This window comes from Muscardinus avellanarius, assembly GCF_963383645.1.
Source record: "Muscardinus avellanarius genome assembly, chromosome: 11".
Classification (NCBI taxonomy): Eukaryota; Metazoa; Chordata; class Mammalia; order Rodentia; family Gliridae; genus Muscardinus; species Muscardinus avellanarius.
Genome location: NC_137797.1, coordinates 7,681,784 through 7,700,658, shown reverse-complemented (window position 1 = coordinate 7,700,658; position 18,875 = coordinate 7,681,784). Strand labels below are relative to the sequence as shown.

At 49.3% G+C, this 18,875-nt stretch overlaps 1 protein-coding gene across 1 annotated transcript in view; it reads left to right on the top strand.

Annotated features, from left to right (window-relative positions):
• Window positions 1-13,223: 13,223 nt before the first annotated feature.
• The window catches only part of MEI1 (meiotic double-stranded break formation protein 1), a gene marked incomplete at both ends in the record, with an annotated part of 81,435 nt that continues 75,783 nt past the window's right edge, over window positions 13,224-18,875 (top strand). The window contains 2 exons of the mRNA XM_080704775.1: window positions 13,224-13,421; window positions 17,284-17,407. Coding sequence (XP_080560901.1) covers window positions 13,224-13,421; window positions 17,284-17,407 — 322 coding nt within the window. The remainder of the gene's footprint in view (window positions 13,422-17,283; window positions 17,408-18,875) is intronic.

Genomic DNA, 18,875 nt, shown 5'->3' with positions numbered 1-18,875 from the left:
TGGGCTGACATTCAGCTGGGATACACGGGGTGGCATGTTATGATCTTAAAATACATACCTCACTTCAAGCTATACTACAAAGCCATAGTAATAAAAACGTCATGGTACTGGCACAAAAACAGATACACAGACCAATGGAACAGAAGACTCAGAAACAAATCCCCACACTTACCACCAACTGATTTTTTTACAAAGGGGCCAAAAACATACACTGGAAAAAAGATAGCCTCTTCAACAAATGGTGTTGGTAAAACTGGTTAACCATAAACAGAAAAATGGAAATAAACCCCACTTTCTCACCCTACACAAGTCAACTCAAGATAGATCAAAGACTTGGAAATCAGACCAGAGACCCTGAAGCTCCTTGACACAGGTTCAACACTGCAACACACAGGCACAGGTGAAAACTTTCTCAACAAGACCCCAAAGGCACAAGAAACTAAAAAGCAGATCATTATGTGGATTGCATTAAACTGAAGAGCTTCTGTAAAGCAAAGGAAACGATAGCAATCAGAGAGATGCAAATCAAAACCACCCTGAGATTTCACCTAATTCCAACTGGAATGGCAATCATTCTTTTTTTTTTTTTTTTTTTTTTTTTGGTGGAACTGGGGGTGGAACCCAGAGGCTTTCTACCTCCGGGCTATACTCCCAGACCTATTTTATATTTTATTTGGAAACAGGGTCTCACTAAGTTGCTGAGAGCTTCACTAAGTAGCTGAGGCTGGCTTCGAACCCGTGCGATCCTCCTGTCTCAGCCTCCCAAGCGCGGGGATTACAAGCATGTGTCACCACGCCCGGTTTGGAATGGCAATCATTCAAAACACAACAACAAATACTGGTGAGGATGTAGAGAAGTGGGAACTCTAAAACATTGTTGGTGGGATTGCAAATTAGTGCAACCACTTTGGAAAACAGTATGGAGGATCCTTAGAAAAAATGGGAACAAACATACTCTATGATCCAGCATTACTACTTCTGGGAATCTACCCAAAAGAATGAAAACCAAAGCATGAAACTAAACCTGGGCAGGGGGATCGTTCATAGACAGCACTGGCAACTCCACAAGGCTCTCATCAGCCCAGTGAGATCTTGTTTCCAAGTAAGAAATAGAACCAGGCTGGGGGTGTAGCTTGGAGGTAGAATGCCTCTGGGTTCAATCCCCCCAGAACCAAAAAAAGAAAAGAAAAAAAAAATTGCGAAGCCAAGCGTGGTTGTGCACGCTTGTAATCCCAGCATCTGGGAGGCTCAGACTGGAGGATCGTAGTTCACAAACAGCCTCAGCTATGTAGGGAGGCCCTCCGCAACTTAGTGAGACCCTGTTTCAAATAAAAGAATAAAAGGCCGGGCGTGGTGGTGCAGGCTTGTACTCCCCGCGCTTGGGACACAGAGACAGGAGGATGGCGTAGGTTCGATGCCAGCCTCACTGGCTTGAGACCCTGTTTCCAAATAAAAATATAAAAATAGGTCTGGGAGTGTAGCCCAGAGATAGAAGGGTTTCCAGGAACTTCAGTACCACCAAATAAATAAATAAAAATAAATAAAAATTAAATAAATAAAAATTTAAAAAATAGGGCAAGGGATGTAGCTTGGAGATTGAATCCCCCTGGGTTCCATCTCTAGACCCACAAAAAAAAAAAAAAAAAAAAAAAGAAAAAGAAAAAAGAAGACGGGACGGCCACAGCAAGCCGAGGGGAGCCGCTGCGGAACAGCCAGGCGGGATTTCTCGGTGCAGAGGACATCTAAAGCTCCCAGTGTCTGAGCTCAGCACACACTGCAGGGATTCAGAGTGGAAATCAAAACCAAGAAAAAAAAAACGCCAACCCAACAGCCGAGGGCGTAGCAGCGGCACCATATTGCCACCGGCGGCAGCAGCACCGAATTCACTAAGCTACATCTGCGTACTCAAGAACAGTGAGTCAAATTGCGGGCCACAGTGGAGAAATCCCAGTACTGTACTCACTGGGACTTGACCCAGTGGGAGAGGGGTGGTGGCAGTGATATCACACCATAGGAGAACGTGCAACCTGGCACCCCCCACGGTCTAAAGCAGCCTCTATCGACTCTCTGGGTCGGAGACTCTGTGATAAAACCCAGTAAAGGAGTAGTGGGGTCTTAGATACCACAGACTCGAGATCCAGAGCACCTTAAGTGAAGTCATAGTGACCCAAGGGAAGAACCCAGAGAAGGCACAAACTTCCGAAATCATGGGAAAGAGGAATAATACTGGAGCAATGAATGCTCACAACCCCACAACATCAGAACCCGATAAAACAGAAAATCAGAGATTTCTAGAAGATCAAATCAGGAAAATAACTGTAGAAATAATAGAGGTGCTTCGAAAAGAACTCAGAGAGAGCCAAAAAGAGATAAAGGATGCAATTAATGAAGTAAAGGCCTCAATTCAAAGCACAAACAACCGATTAGAACACATGGAGAACAGAATCTCGCTCTTAGAAGATGATCATTCCAAAAATGAACGCATAGTTTCTAATCTAGGAAAAAATATCCGACAGCAGGAATCTGATATTGAAGAAATATGGGCCCATTTTAAGAGAGCTAACCTAAGAATAATTGGAATAGAGGAGGGAAAAGAAAGTGAAACCAAAGGGATCAACAATCTCTTCAAGGAAGTAATAGCAGAAAATTTTCCAGACATAGAGCAAGAGGTCGATACGCAGGTCCAGGAAACTTATAGAACTCCCTTTAGACAGGATCGGAGAAGAGGATCCCCACGCCACATAATTGTCAAAATGACCAATGTGGAAGCCAAGCAGAGAATCTTAAAGGCAACAAAAGCAAAGGGCCAAGTGACATTCAGAGGCAAACCAATTAGAATCACTCCAGACTTCCCAAACCAAGTCATGAGAGCCAGAAGGGCTTGGAGTAACATATTCCCAATTTTGAAAGAAAACAACTTCCAGCCAAAAATTTCCTACCCAGCAAAACTTTCTATCAAATTAGATGGAGAAATAAGAAGCTTCCATGACAAACAGAAACTGAAGGAATTTTTGTCTTCAAAACCAGCGCTAGAGAAAATACTCAAAGAGATTAACTACAAAGAAGAAATAGGTAACACACATCAGAACTAGAGAAACAAGATTTTCCATCCAACAGACAACTAAGATTGGTTATCTGTGGAGATTCATTATTTATGTTAGTCTTTTACCTATCTCTAAATGGTATTGTTTGCCTTTATTGTTGTTAATTTTTAGGATTTCTAGTTGGAATATTAATATACCTTCAGATATAGCATTTGGAAATATTTTATCCCATTCTATTAGTAACTGTTAACTCTGTTTACATTGTCTTTGGATATACAATATGTTTTTTATTTTTTAGGGAGTTTGTATACTCTTCTGTTGCCTGTGCCATTGAAATCATAACCAAGAAATCACTGCCAATTTCAATGTTGTGAGGTTTTATGACCCAGATTTTCTCCTAAAAGTTTATAGTCTTAAGATTTATATTTAGGTCTTTTATCTATTTTGAGTTAATATTTGTATATGGGATTAGGTAAGGGTCCAATTTTATTCTTTTCCATGTAATTATTATTTTTCAACAATATTTAGTTAAAAGATTATTATTTCTACCACCAAATGTTCGTGGAAACCTTGTCAAAAATAACGACAATATAGGGAAGAATTTAGGTCTAGGCTTTTATTTAACTCCAATGGTTTATATATCTGCCTTTAGAATAGTACTACACTGTTTCAATTATTGTAGCTTTATATGGTTTGAAATCAGAAAATATACATCTTCTAGCTTTGTTTTTTTTCAAGATCGATGTGGGTACCTAGAGTCCATATTCCATATTAGGATAGATTTTTTTTCTGAAAAATAAATATATAAATATATGATAGTTTCACCTAAAAAATAGAAAAAAAATATTCTCTGGTAAGAAAGAAAGTAAAAAGAAATATTGAAATGTTATCTTTAAGTCATCAAAAGCTTGGCATCAGACAAATGAAACTGTTATGTGAGATTATCATTTTTAATTTTTGATAAATTGCTATAATACTAGATGTCAACTACTAAGCCAAGCATAGGAGGGGGGGATGGGGAGAGAACGGGGTGGGAATCGGGTGGGGGCTGACTGGGCAATGTGTGCATGTATGTCTACAAAAGTATGTATCCCACTATGATGTATGAATACAGTGCACCAATTAAAAATAAATATGAAAAAAAAAAGAAAAAAGAAATCACGGCCACGGCAGGTTACATCACACATGGAGAGAGGTTAATCTTTTCACTCCAGAGGACAAAGATGTTTACAACAAATTCTTGATCTCCGAACTCCTTTTGGCCACTTCCCAGTACTGTCCTTACCTGTCACCAGGGCAGGCTCCCAGGGTGGGGCTGGAGCTGGGCGGAGGCAGCAGGTTTCTTTGTGAGGCAGCCGGTGACAGAGGCATCTGGACCAGGCACCACCCTGCCCCAGCCTCCGACTTCCTAACACCATCTGCCTGGCCCAAGCTCTGCCATGTTGCTGCCGCTGCTGGGCGCCTGCGCCGTGGTGGGGCCATTCCAGGGCCCTGAGTGGGAGCCAGTGCGGGGGCTGCTTTCCCAGAGTCGCAGCTGCAGGGACCCCCGGTGCTGTGGCAACCTGATTGTTCTCTGCCTCTTTCTGATCTGGCAGGTCCGGCACTGTTGGCACCACTTCACCAGGCTCCATCCCAGCAAGAGGAATGCTATCAAGGTGAGGGGGCCCTGCGTACTTCCTCTCTCCTTCCTTCTGCACCACAGCTGTCATGGTCACTGGCTACAAGGACCCTGATCTATGCCTCATAAACCAGAGATGAACCAGAGTGTATCAGACTGGTCAGGCCAAGGATCATCCAGCCCCCACCCAGGAGACACCCTGGACTCCTTTCTTTCCCTCACTCTAAATATTCAATCCATCTGTAAGTCCTACGGGCTCTACTTACAGAACATCTCAAACGTGATTGTTCTCAAAGCCTCACTGCACCACCCTGGGCAGAGCTGCCAGCAAGACTCGCCTGGACAACGCCTCATACCAGCTTCCTGCTGCCTCTGGCCGAGCCATGATTGGGCCTACTGGTCCTCCATGCAGCCAAATAACATCTGTCTGTTTGTCTGTCTCTCTCTCTCTCTGTCTGCAATGCTGGGGATCCAACCCAGAACCTTATATACGCTCGATGAATACTCTGCCACTGAGCTACATCCCAGCCCTGCTCTTTCCTTTTTGAAAAGTTTAATCCAAGGACAATATTCACACACAAATTATATATGTATAGATCAGTAAATTTTTACAAACTGAATATACCCATGTACAGTTCCCAGATTAAGAAACAGACCACTGGGCTGGAGTGAAGCTCAGTGGGAGAGTACTTGCCTGGCATGCACAGTGCCTTGGGTTCCATTTCCAGCACAGAAAGGAAACAAGAGTGAAAAAGGAAGGAAGGGAGGGAGGAAGGAGGAAGGAAGGAAGGAAGGAAGGAGCCCAATGTTTTACATGCTGGTAATCTCAGTACTTGGGAGGCTGAGACAGGAGGATCACAGATTTGAGGACAGCCTCAGCAATGTAGCAAGACTCTGCAACCTAGTGAGACCTTATCTCAAAAGCAAAAAATAAAAAGAGGCTGGGGCCGGGCGTGGTGGTGCACGCTTGTAATCCCAGCATTCGGGAGGCTGAGACTGGAGGATTGCGGTTCACAGACAGCCTCAGCTACTCAGTGAGACCCAATTTCAAAATAAAGAATAAAAAATAGAGCAAAGGGTGTAACTCGGAGGTTGAATGCCCCTGGGTTTCATCCCCAGACCCCCCAAAAATAAAAAAGGCTGGGGGTATAGCTCAGAGGTAGAACTGGGTCCCATCTCCAGTACCCAAACAAAACAAACAAACAAACAAGCACCCCAAAGCAAAAAAAAAAAAAAAAAGTTTGTTCTAGTAGCAGGACACAGTGGGCCTGTAATCCCAGTACCTGGGAAGCTGAGACAGGAGGACTGCAGTTTAGAGGCCAGCCTCAGCAACTTATCGAGATCCTGTTTCAAAAGAAAAATGGGCCGGCTGTGGTGGCACATGTTTTTAATCCCAGTATTCAGGAAGCTGAGACAGGAGAGTCCCAGGTTTGAAGCCAGCCTTGGCAACTTGGTGAGGCCCTCTGCAACTGAGTAAGACCCTGTTTCCAAACAAGAAATACAGTTGGGCTGAAGGGTTTAACTTGGAGATAGAATGCCTCTGGGTTGGACCCCCAGTACAAATAAATAAATAAGTAAATAAGGCTGAGGATGTAGCTGGAAGATAGAATGTCCCCAGTACTAAAAAAAAAAAAAAAAGGCAAACAAAACGAAAGAAACGAACAAAGCATCATAGAACTTTGCTGCTAAAGCTCTGTGACGCTCCTGTGGATATACTCTCTGTCAGACTCAGAACAGGGTCCAAGATCCTCAGCGCAAACCGAAGCCTGGCACACCGTGTCCTGTGGCGGTCTCTGGCCTCGTCTCCAGCGCTCTCCTCCTTACCGGCTCCTCTGGCCACATGGGCCTCCTTGCTGTTCCTGCACACACAGCCTCGTTCCGCCCTCAGGATCTCTGCACTCGCTGTCTCCTCTGCCTCCGGGGCTCTCTCCTCAGATGTCACTTGGCTTGTCCCTTAGTTCATTCAGGTCTCCTGTCAGCTGTCACCTGCTCCGAGAGACCTCCCCTGACCACTCTGTCTAAAGGCGCTAACCCCGTCCCCCATTCTGGTTTATTTCCATGCAAACTTTTTTTTATGGTATTGGGTATTGAGCCCAGGGGCATTCTACTTCTGAGCTATACCCCAGCCCGATTTTATTTTATTTTATTTTGGAAGAGGGTCTCCTAAGCTGCGGAGGCTGGTCTCAAATCTGCTCTCAGCCTCCTCAGTGCTTGGATCACAAGTGCCTCACGCAAACACTTTTTCATACCTAATGCTCGCTATGTATTTGCGTATTGTCTTCTGTGTCTAGACTAGAGCTTCCAGTGGGGACTTTGTCTTTTTTTTTTTTTTTTTTTTTTTGCGGGTCTGGGGATGGAACCTAAGGGCATTCGACCTCCGAACTACACCCCCGCCCTAGGTTTTATTCTTTATTTTGAGACAGGGTCTCACTAAGTTGTGAAGGGCCTCACTAAGTAGTTGAGGCTGTCTGAGAACCGCGATCTTCCAGTCTAAGCCTCCCGAATGCTGGGATTACAAGTGTGCGCCACCACGCCCGGCGGGACTTTATCTTATTCACACTGATACCTCAGCACCCAGAATACTGCTCAGTCCAGGGTAATCTCAGTCTTTCTTGAATGAATTAATGAATGAATGAACACTGGGTAGCTGGGCATGGTGACACACAACTGTAATCCCAGTACTTGGGAGGCTGAGACAGGAGGATCGCAGGTTTGAGGACAGCTTCAGCAAGTAATGAGACGCTCATCAACCTAGTGAGATCCTGTTTCAAAATAAAAATAACCTCCACAACTTAGTGAGACCCTGTTTCAAAATAAAGAATAAAAATAGGACTGGAAGTAGAGCTTGGTGGTAGAAATCCCCTGGGTTCAACTCCCAGTATTTTGAAACAAACAAACAAACAAACAAACAAACAAACAAACAAACAGGGCTGGGGGGTGTAGCTTAGAGGTAGAATGCCCCTGAGTTCAATCCTCAATACCAAAAGAGAAAAAAACACTGTTTGCCGTAGGGAGGCGACTTGCCTTTGCGTAGCCTGGGCACCTTGCCTGGATGATGGGCTGGGCATTCTGCTCCCATTCTGTGGGGATCATATGAGCTAATGTGTGTGAAGACTCTGTTTCTTGATCTCACCCACAGGTGCCAAGGCAGAGGAAGGTAGCGCCCTCCGTGGGACATGAAGCTTCCTTTGGGCTGGCTCCTGAACTCTTCAGTCCCGGCCAGGTTAGGGGCCTGGATACTCACATCCTCCGATGGCCACAAGAGCAGAGATGGGGCTCTCAGAGGGGCTTCCCGGAACCAGGGGCCCAGCACCTTTTCTCTCCGCAGCATCTGAGTCGGGGCCCCCCGTGGGGTGCCGACACCCCCTCTGAGACCATCTTTTGCACCTCCTCCTTCCCAAGCACCTGCCTGCTCACTCAGGACAGCTCCCGGGAAGCATGGCGGGTACCCTGGTGTCTTCAGGATGGCCAGACTCACTCTGTCCTGGAAACATGCCAAAGAATCGAGAGGTTGCTGGTTCACTTCCAGGAGAAGCTGGTACCACTGGAGCATGTCCTCGGCACAAGGTCCGGCCGCACTTCCACAACTGTAGCCATCTCTCTTCCAAACAGCCCTTCAGCTCACAACCTGCAGTTCCGCCCCAGAGAGTGCCTGCCTGATACTTCCAACCAACAAGTGGGGGTGCCCATCTGGAAGTCCTGGGAGAGCCCTCAGGAGACCTGGGCACCGTGGAGCGAATCCCGGACGGAAGGCAGAGAGTATAGTGCAGAGACCCAGGATGCAGAGTGGACGAAGCTCAGAGAGGGTGGAGGGGGAGAAGCCGTGGAAACCCAGGCACCCGGGGGACTACTCTCAATAGACTTTGGGATGGAGGGTGGCGCAGAGACGAAGGCTCTGGAGTGCAGACACCAGAGAGGGGTCAGTGAGACTGATCAAGAGCTGCCGGTACCCGAGCAGGAGAACCCGATGGGAGCAGAGAACAGGGCCCCAGCTGAGGAACCAGGGGCAAAAGAACAGAGGGAGGCTGGCGGTAAGGACCCTCCCGGAACCCAGGACCATACCGGAAAGAGCCGGGAACAGCGAAGATGTAAAGCCGTGGCGGACAGCCAAGCGCTGGGATGGGCGGGCCAGGATAAGAGTGGCGGTGCTGCGGAGATCCAGGCACTGCAGAGGAAGAATGAGAACGAGGCCCCAGAGGGAGAGAGGCAGGCCCAAGGACTAGGGGAGCAGGGCCGGACTAGAGGTGAGAATGGCGAGGCGGCCCTGTCTCCAGAACCGAGGAGACGCCACCAGACTGGGGGTGCTGAGGGTGCAGACACCGAGCCAGAACCAGAGAGAACTAAGGGCCATGTCGGAGGTGGGTACACTCCGCAAACCCAGAGCCCGGCAGGCGTCAAACAGGAGGACAGCGCGGAGACGCGGGTCCCGGGGTGTGGGGAGCTGGCACGCACCCAGAATAAGGATGTTGCCGAGACCCAGGCAACAACCAGGAAGAAAGAGGGCCAGGGTGGAGGCGGAGGCAAGGATGCCGGGAAGAGCCGAGCATCTAGGGGAGAGGGACAGACGCTCTCGAGGCATGCAGGCGAAGTGAGGTGGGGGGAACAAGGCCTGGGAAGGGGTGAGGATGCCGGGGGACCCCTGAGCCACAAGAGGAAGAAGGTCAGGGAGATAAGAGAGGCAGACTGGGTGGTGATCCAGGCACACTGGTGGGAAAAGCAGAGGCTAGTAGAGACTGAGATTGATGGGAAATTTAAAGTACCCCACTGGGAGAACCAGAACCAGGTTGGAGGGGAACACAGAGTAGGGCTTCAGGCACCAGAGAAGGGTGACCAGAGGAAGGGTGGAGATAGGGATGGGACAAATGCTCTGGCCCCCAGTGGACAGTTAGACGATGGTCCCCACGTGGAGACCCATCCAGCAGGAAGGAAGGAGGAGCAGTTCGGAGGCGTGGACAAAACAGACCTGCGGGTGGACAGAACAGACCTGCGGGCGCTAGGGGAGAGAAACCTGAGAGTGTTTAGACCTGAGGCTGGTGCTGAGAGCCGGGAACTTGGGGGAGAAGGGCAGAGTCAGTTAGGAAATGAATTTCACAGACAGAGTCACATACCAAAGTGGGAGAATCAGGAACATACGGGAGGCACAGAGGATGCAAATGCCCGGGTATGTGAGGCAGAACACGGGAGAGAATCAGCAAGAAAAACCAATGGAGAAACCCGCTTAGCAGCAGGGGAGGCCGGGGAGGTCGGAGGTGAGAATGGCGCAGGGGTTCAAACACGAGGGACGGGAGGCCCGAGAGCAGCTGGCAGGGAGGGTGGCACAGAGACGGGAGCAGCTGGGGAAGGAAGCCAGAGCCACCTGGGAAGCGACACGGATAGCGAGGCTCGTTTATCAGAGCGGGAGAACCAGGAGCAGATGGGATGGAAGGGCGACACGGAAACTCAGGCCCCGGAGAAGAGAGACCAGGGAGGACTTGGGGGCGACGAAGGTGTAAAGGCCCAGAGACCTGAGAGAGAGGACCAGGGACAGTTGGAGAGGGAAATTGGAGGAAGCTGTTCCCCAGCGATGGGGAGCTCGGAGCAGACTGGAGGAGAGAATGCTGCAGAAAATCAGGCATCAGAGAAGAGAAGGCAGAGAGAAGCTGGACGTGGGGATGTCAGAAGGATCCAGGGGCTGCGCAAAGAGGATCGGAGACCGTTCAGAAGTAGAGTTCACAGGAAGACCTGCTCATCAGACTGGGAGGAATGGAAAGAGACTGGAGGTGGGAATGGTGAGGAAATCCAAATGCAAGGGGAGAGAAAGCTGCGAGAGACGGCAGGGGAGGGCTGCACAGGGACACACACGCCTGTGAGAGATGACCGGGAACAGTCGAGAGAGGGCATTGATGGGGAGGTCCAGACACAAGGCCCAGGAAACCAGAACGAGACTGCCCAAATCCAGGCTGTAAGGAGCCAGAGAAAGCACAGAGCTGAAGATGCTGGAAGGTCTTGGGTACCAAGGAGAGAAGACAGGGGCCACGTCAGAGGCGACTGTTCTGGGGATGAGGGGCCCACAGCCCTGGCCTGGCCATGGCCCCCAGCTCTCATGGGCTCTGGATATGGAACCCCGGTACAGGGGCAGGCTGTGGTTGTGAACAGCGTAGCCTCTACCCCCTGTCCTGAGATGAAACCCTGCCTCCAGTGGGGTGCAGCCTTCCGCCTGGCCAGTGGGGAGGGAGAATATCTGTCCAGCCAGGGCACAGCCCCTGCCAGGGAGCACAGAACCCGGGTTAGTCCAGCCTGCCTGCAGGCCCAGAGAAGACGACGAAGACACAGAAGTGTGCAGCTGAGGGAGGCCTACAGTTTGATGCAGCAGCCCCAGAACCCACACACACTGGCTGCTTCCTCCCTCTCCTGTGGCCAGCCCCCCCAAGCTGTCACAGCTCGGGCAGGGGCTCTGACTGCCCTCACCACCCCACCACCCAAGTGGCCCCCTCTCAAGCAAAGCAAACGCCTGCTGCTGGAGTCTCTTATGCGCCGGAGGGCCGCACACCTGACGTGGGGCCTCCCCCGGCGGGTCCTGGAGTCTTACCTGCTCTTTAACTTCTTAGGCTCTTACTCACCGCCCTGGGCAGGGAGGAAGCCAGGCCAGGAGCTCCCAAGGCGGCAGGAAAAGCACCGCGAAGCGCAGGGCTGCAAGCCAGGCTCTCAGGCTCCAGAGGCCCCAAGGGTTCCACCCCGTGAAAGACAAAGCTCAGAACTTCCCACGCAGGCCAGGGCTCTGGAGAGGCGTGGGCCACACAGGTCACAGCCACCGGGCACATCCATCCCGCTGGAAAAGCCCCGGAGAACAGGGACACCAGGGGGCGCCAGAGAACCACAGATCCAAAAAGAGGCCCCAAGGGCCAAACTCCCTGCTTCTAGGACTCCCAGGCCTGCAGCAGAGTCTAGGAGCTGGTGCGGCCCAGGAAGGGTCCCAGAGCCTCCCAGTGGGGACAGCAGGGGCAGAAAAATGATCAGGTCAAAGGTCTCCCAAATGGCAGAGAGGGCTCCCAGCACAGCGAAGACCTCAGCCTCCAGGGCTGGCCAGGACCACTGGAAAGAGAAGAGCAGATGCCAGGAGGCCTCAGAGCCCCCTAGACTCAAGAGCCAGCCACCCCCCTACAGGAGGAGTGGAAGCGCGGAGCCTGCGGAGGCTAGAGTGGCGGGGCGGCAGCCTTCCTCTGGTTCCACACACTCCTCCAGCTTCAAAGGGAGTCGCCACTTGATGGCAGCCAGTCTGAGAGAGACCCTCCCGATCAAGCCGTCCCAGCCCCCACAGCGGGCCAGGCCCCCGCGCCCAGCCCCTCCCCTGAGCCTGAGGGAGCCCACCCTGCTTCCCAAAGCGGGTGAGCCGCACGCAGGCCAGGGCAGTGTTGGACTCCATACTGCTGTGAAGAGGGAACTTCAGCCACCAGGGCGCCGCTGTGCTGGCACAGCGCTTCCTGGGACAAGGAGCCTCCAGGCTCAGGAGGCACCTGGGGACCCAAATAAGGCTCTGCAGAAGCCATCAGCCCCCCAAAAGTTGAGTTTTATGAAGCATTTGAGATGTTTCCTCTTCCAGTATGTCCTCAAAAAGTAGACTGCAAGCCCAGAGTCCCCAGGGCTCATCAGAGAAGGGCAGGCGAGTGTCCTGCTCACCCCAGGGCAGCTAATAAAACTGACGATTTGGGCCTCATAGGGTTCAAATTTCTTTGGCATGTCCTTTGTTTTCTTCTTTTGTGGTACTGGGGATGGAACCCAGGGACATTCTACCTTCAAGCTACACCCCCAACCATAGACTTTCTTTCTTTCTCTTTCTCTCTCTCTCTTTCTTTCTTTCTTTTTTTTTTTTTTTTTTTGGTGCTGGGGATGGAACCCAGGGGCTTTTCTACCTCCAGGCTATACTCCCAGACCAATTTTATATTTTATTTGGCAACAGGGTTGCACTAAGTTGCTGAGAGCCTCCCTAAGTAGCTGAGGCTAGAGCCTGGGTGGTGGTGCACACTTTTAATCCCAGCATTCTGGAGGCTGAGACCGAAGGATCGAAGGATCGCGGTGCGCAGACAGCCTCAGTTACTTAGTGAGGCCCTCTGCAACTCAGTGAGACCCTGTTTCAAATTAAGGAATAAAAATAGGGCAGGGGGTGTATCTCAGAGGTCCAATGCCCCTGGGTTCCATCCCCAGACCTGCAAAAAAAAAAAAAAAAAAAAAAAAAAAAGTAGCTGAGGCTGGCTTTGAACCTGCAATCCTCCTGTCTCAGCCTCCCAAGCACCGGGGTTACAAGCGTGTGCCACCGCGCCCTGGCTTTGACAGTTAACTTTATAAATGCTTCCCACCTTCAGTATGGTGAAGACCGGTTTCCATGGGATCTAAGCATAACCTTTTTGGGCTTAGTTGCACACGCTCCAGAGACCTTACACCCAGCGCCCGCCATCAGCGGCCCCAGCTGGCCCAGGCTGGCGGCACACGCAGTCCACGCACGCATGCGCAAGGCTTGCGTTCTAGCGCGCATGCGCAAAAGCCGCGCGGGAAAAGGCGCCGCGTTGCAGAGCTGCGGCTAGGAGATGGCTGGGAGGCCGACGACGACAACGGCGGCGGCGGCGGCGGCGGCTCCTCCCGGATTCGGGTTCGGGAGGGACGAAGAGGCGGCACTGCTCCTGGAGAGGGCCCATTACCGACACGACCCGCGTTGGCTGCTGCAGGTGTCCCCGCGCCTCTGCCTGGCCTGCGCGCTGGAGCTGCTGCCGGAGGCCGGCGTGTCGGTGCGAGCAGAGCCCTTCCCGGGCCGCCGGGCGGGCCTTGCCCTGGGGCCTCGCCGTGCCTGGCCGGCTCCCCCCATCCAAACGCACCCTGCTCGAAGCGCACTCGGGCTCTGCCTGGCTTAGCCTCCCCCTTCCCCGGCTTGCCCCTCAAAAGCCCGCCCAGCCTCGGGGCACCCTGCAGGCCGCCCGCGGGGTCCAGGTAACCCCATGGTGGGCCGGCGCTGCGCCTCGAGTGTGTCCATCCCTGTGCACACCGAGTGTGGACGTGGGGTCCAGCCAGACAGAAATGGCATACAACAGAAGACCCTTCTAATGGGCAGGCTTGGCTCGAGCCGGGGCCGCGGTCCCCTCAATGCCTGCCGCCCTTGCTGTCAGGGTTTTCAGTATTGGAGGTATCCAAGATGAGTTTGGGAGATCAATTTTTTTTTTTTTTTTTTAAGATTCGTGGGAGGGGAATTCATACCTTGGGGTGGGGGTGGAAGGCTAGATAAGAGGTTCAGGAATTTTTGATCTCCAGATAACTTTACACAGTTAAAATTGTTGAAGACCTGCGGAGCGTGGTGGTACATGCCTGTAATCCCGGTACTTAGGAGGCTGAGATGGGAGGATTGCAGGTTTGAGGCCATCTGCAACTTAGTGAGATCCTGTTTCAAAATAAAACAGGGCTAGAGGGGTACCTCAGAGGTAGAACTCTCCTGGGTTCCATTCCTGGTATCATAAAAAAGAAATGTTGAAGACCCTAAAGAACTTTTATATAGGTTAGATTCAGGGATAATTACTCTATTGGGAATAATAACATTTACAGATATTAATTCATTTAAATGTAGTACTAAATCCATTACATATTAACATAAGTAATTTATTTTGGTAATATATATGTAACTGCAAGTGTTTTGTTTTCGAAACAGAGTCTTGCTAGGTTGCTGAGTGTTTCCTGGAACTTGTGATTCTCCTTTCTCAGCCTCCCAAGTACTGGGGATTAAAGGCAGGCATCACCACATATTTTTAACACTTTTTTTGTGTACATATTTGTGGCATAAGTAATGAAAAAAAAAAAAACTAAGCTGGGTGTGGTGGTGCAAGTCTGTAATCTCAGCACTTGGGAGGCTGAGATAAGATCACAGTTTGGAGACAGTCTCAGCAAGTAGTGAGACTCTCATCAACCTAGCGGGACCTAGTTTCAAAATGGAAATGAAGTCGGGCGTGATGGTGCACGTTTGTAACCCCAGCATCGGGAGGCTAAGACAGGAGGATTGCAGTTCATGAACAGCCTCAGCTACTTAGGCCCTTTGCAGCTCAGTGAGACCCTGTTTCAAAATAAAGAATAAAAAATAAGGCTGGGGGTAGCCGGGCATGGTGGTGCATGCTTGTAATTCCCTGGCTTGGGAGGTGGAGACAGGAGGATTGTGCTGGTTTGAAGCCAGCCAGCCGTGCTGGCTTAAGAGACCCTGTTTCCAAATAAAAATATATTAAAAAAAATAGGTCTGGGCATATAGCCTGGAGGTAGAAAGGTTTCCAGGAACCCCAGTATCACCCAAAAAAAAAAAAAATAGGGCTGGGGGTGTAGCTCGGAGGTAGAAGGCCCCTGGGTTCCATCCCCAGACCCGCAAAAATAAATAAATAAATAAATAAATAAACAAACAAATAAATATAAAAAAATTAAAAGAAGGTAGCTGGGTTCTCATCTATTTCTGTATTCAGTCTGTTGAAATATATCTTTAAAATTAAATTAAAACTCCACTGTATACTAGTGAGAAAATAAGAGTGAAAAAGGTCAAACATTTTGATAGTGTATGAAAATAATTTTCATCTTGTGGACCTCTGGAAAAGTTCCGAAGATGCCCAAAGCCATACGCTGAGAACCACTGAAGTAGTCAAAATCTCTCGTGATTTCACCGAGGCCGGTGGTTCTGAGGCCTGCTATTTTTGGACGGTGAATCAGAGATGAGTAAGACTGTGCAGTAGGAGAAAGATAGCACATGACTGGGAATTTAGGAAAATGGACGTATCTAGGGTCAAGTGCTGTGCAAGATAAGGAAGGAAATTAGGGAAAGTTTCTTAGAGGAGGAAACATTTGAATAGACCTAAGCAGTTGGGTGAGATTTGGAGACATATCCCAGGAGGTAGGTATGAGGGAGCTGAGAGCTGGTGGGAGGAGAATTGAAGGAGTTGAGATAGGAGAGCCGGGTTGAGATCAGTACTTAAAGACTGAATTTCAGCTAAGGAGCTTGGACTTCATCTACGAGATGAAAGGAAACTACTAAGACTTTTCTTCTTTTTTTTTTTTTTTTTTGCGGTACTGGGGATAGAATCCAGGGATATTCTACCTCTGAGCGACACCCTCAGCACTATTTTTATTTTTTTTTTGTGGGTCTGGAGATGGAACTCAGGGGCATTTGACCTCCGAATTACACCCCCTGCCCTATTTTTTATTCTTTATTTTGAAACTGGGTCTCACTGAGTTGCAGGGGGCCTCACTAAGCTGAGGCTGTCCGCGAACCGTGATCCTCCAGTCTCAGCCTCCCGAATACTGGGATTACAAGTGTGTGCCACTATGCCTGGCATATATATATATGTATGTATGTGTGTGTGTGTGTGTGTGTGTGTGTGTGTGTGTGTGTGTTACTGGAATTGGAACCCAGGGGCATTCTACCTCCAAGCTACATACCCAGCCCTATTTTGTGTGTGTGTGTGTGTGTGGTACTGGGGTTCCTGGAAACACTTAAAAAATTTTTTTTTTCTGGTGTTACTGGGGTTCCTGGAAGCCCTTCTACCTCCGGGCTACACTCCAGACCTATTTTGTATACTTTTTTTATTTGGAAACAGGGTCTCTTAAGCCAGTGCGGCCAGCTTCGAACCTGCGCTATCCTCCAGTCTCTGCCTCCCAAGTGCGGGGATTACAAGCGTGCACCACTATGCCCGACCTGGAAACACTTTTACCTCCAGGCTACACTCCCAGACCTATTTTATACTTTTTTTTATTTGGAAACCGGGTCTCTTAAGCCAGCTGAGGCTGGCATCGAACCTGCGAACCTGCATGATCCTCCTGTCTCCGCCTCCCCAGCTCCTGGGGATTACAAGTGTCCGCCACCATGCCCCGGCTTGATCACTTCTTTTTCTTTTTTTTTGGTGGTACTGAGGGTGGATGGAACCCAGAGGCTTTCTACCTCCGGGCTATACTCCCAGACCTATTTTTTTTTATACTTTATTTGGAAACTGAGTCTCACTAAGTTGCTGAGAGCCTCACTAAGTAGCTGAGGCTGGCTTCAAACCCGTGCAATCCTCCTGTCTCAGCCTCCCAAGTGCTGGGATCACAAGCCTGAACCACCACGCCCGGCTGATCACCTTTTTCTGAACTAACTTTTCACTGTCTTTAGCACGCGCCTAGCTGCTACTCCATTCCCTGTGCAGGGAAGTGACTTGAGTGTGAGGATTTACCCCTCCATTAAATGGAAGCCTACCTCTGGGAGACTCGTGGAGACTACCCCAGCAAGACCTGGCTGGCACTTAGATTTGAGTCTTTGGGTGTTTCTGAACCTTTGGTTTTTCATCTCCAAAACGGCAATAATACCTGCTTTTGCTTATTTCACTAACTTGAACAAGAGAGTGATTTGTGAAGACCAAAGTGCTATGTAAATAAGAGGTAGGAATTCCAGCTCCCTTTTAATTCTTTGTACAAGCACGCGGATCCCCTAGTAGAAATGGTGCCCCTGTTCATGCTCCCCAGGGGAGTAGGACTCTTATCATAGTTTAGATGACCACTAAACATCACCTTATAATTATACTTGGAAATTGCAATTGCTTGGGTTGAGAATGACTGAAACTTGGCTGCTCTTCAGTATTTTCCTTTATTTTCTCGTAGTTGGTGCGGAAGAAGCATGTGTTGTCCTGCTTTCGAGACGCGCTCGTGAGGCACGCCTCCCTGGTCATCCAGGTAGTGGTTCAGGATGAGAGAGTCTGCATCCACTTCATAAGCGTGCTTTGTGGTGAGATTATTTTATTTTTATTTTTATTTTTATTTTTTATTTATTTATTTTTTTTGGTGGTACTGGGGTTCCTGGAAGCCCTTCTCCCTCCGGGCTACACTCCCAGACCTATTTTTACATTTTTATTTGGAAACAGGGTCTCCTAAGCCAGCGCGCGCGGCTGGCTTCGAACCTGCGCGATCCTCCTGTCTCAGCCTCCCAAGCGCAGGGATTACAAGCGTGCGCCACCGCGCCCGGCTATTTTTATTTTTATTTATTTGTGGTACTGGGGATGGAACCCAGGGGCATTCTACCTCTGAGCTACACCCACAGCCCTATTTTTTATTCTTTATTTTGAAACAGGGTCTCACTGAGTTGCAGAGGGCCTTGCTAATTAGCTGAGGCTGTCCGAGAACCGCAATCCTCCGGTCTCAGCCTCTCGAATGCTGGGATTACAAGCGTGCCCACCACGCCCGGCCTTGTGGTGAGATTAAAAGGGAAACGTGGCATGAACTGTGCATGCACAACATTCATATTTACTTTTGTTGTTTGGGGGGAATGATCTTGGAAAGATGTTGTAAACTTTCTGTTTTTAATTTGCTGTACTGGGAATTGAACCCAGGGGCATTCTACCTCTGAGCTACACCCTCAGCCCTATTTCCACCATACCTGCCGTATCATACCTGGCTCTGACTTTGGGTTTTACAGGTATATAGCCAATTGTTTTATCATAATGTTGGCGATACGGCTCCTTTCAGATATACACGATGCATTTGATTGCAGCTGGCTTTACTAGATCTAAGAGGCTTGTAAAAGTGTGAAAATAAATATGGAAAATACGTGATTCTTTCAAGAGTTCAGTCTAGCCGGTGTGGTGGCACACACCTGTAATCCCAGTAATTGAGAGACTGACATAGGCGGTTAGCAGGTTTGTAGCCACCCTCTGCAACCTAGCAAGATCCTATTTCAAAAATTAAATTAAATTAAAAGGCTTGGGGAAAGCCAGGGGTGGTGGCCCACGTTTGTAATCTCAGTACTTGGGAGCCTGAGACAGGAAGATTGCAGGTTCATGGCCAGCCTCAGCTACTTAGACACAACTTAGTGAGACCCTGCTTCAAAATAAAGAATAAAATATAGAGCTGGGGTTAAATAGCTTGGAGGTAGAATGCCCCTGGGTTCAATCCTCAGTATTGCAAAAATTAAAAAAAAAAAAACGGGTTTGGGATATAGCTTGGAGGTAGGCTGTCCCTGTGTTCAGTCCCTGGTGCCATAAAAAATAAAAATTAAAACAAGAGTCTAGTCTAGAGTATGCACAGGATCAGAAGGCCTGGGATAGAGTCTGTGGCTTTAGTGTAACCGCACTCAAGTGGCTTCCTTTCTCCTGTGTCTTGGTTTCTTGTTTGTAATGTGAGATGGATTAATTTTTACCCTGAGGCCTGTCTTTTAACATGATCGCAGTGTCCGGTGGGATGTCCAGCTGCGAGGAGGG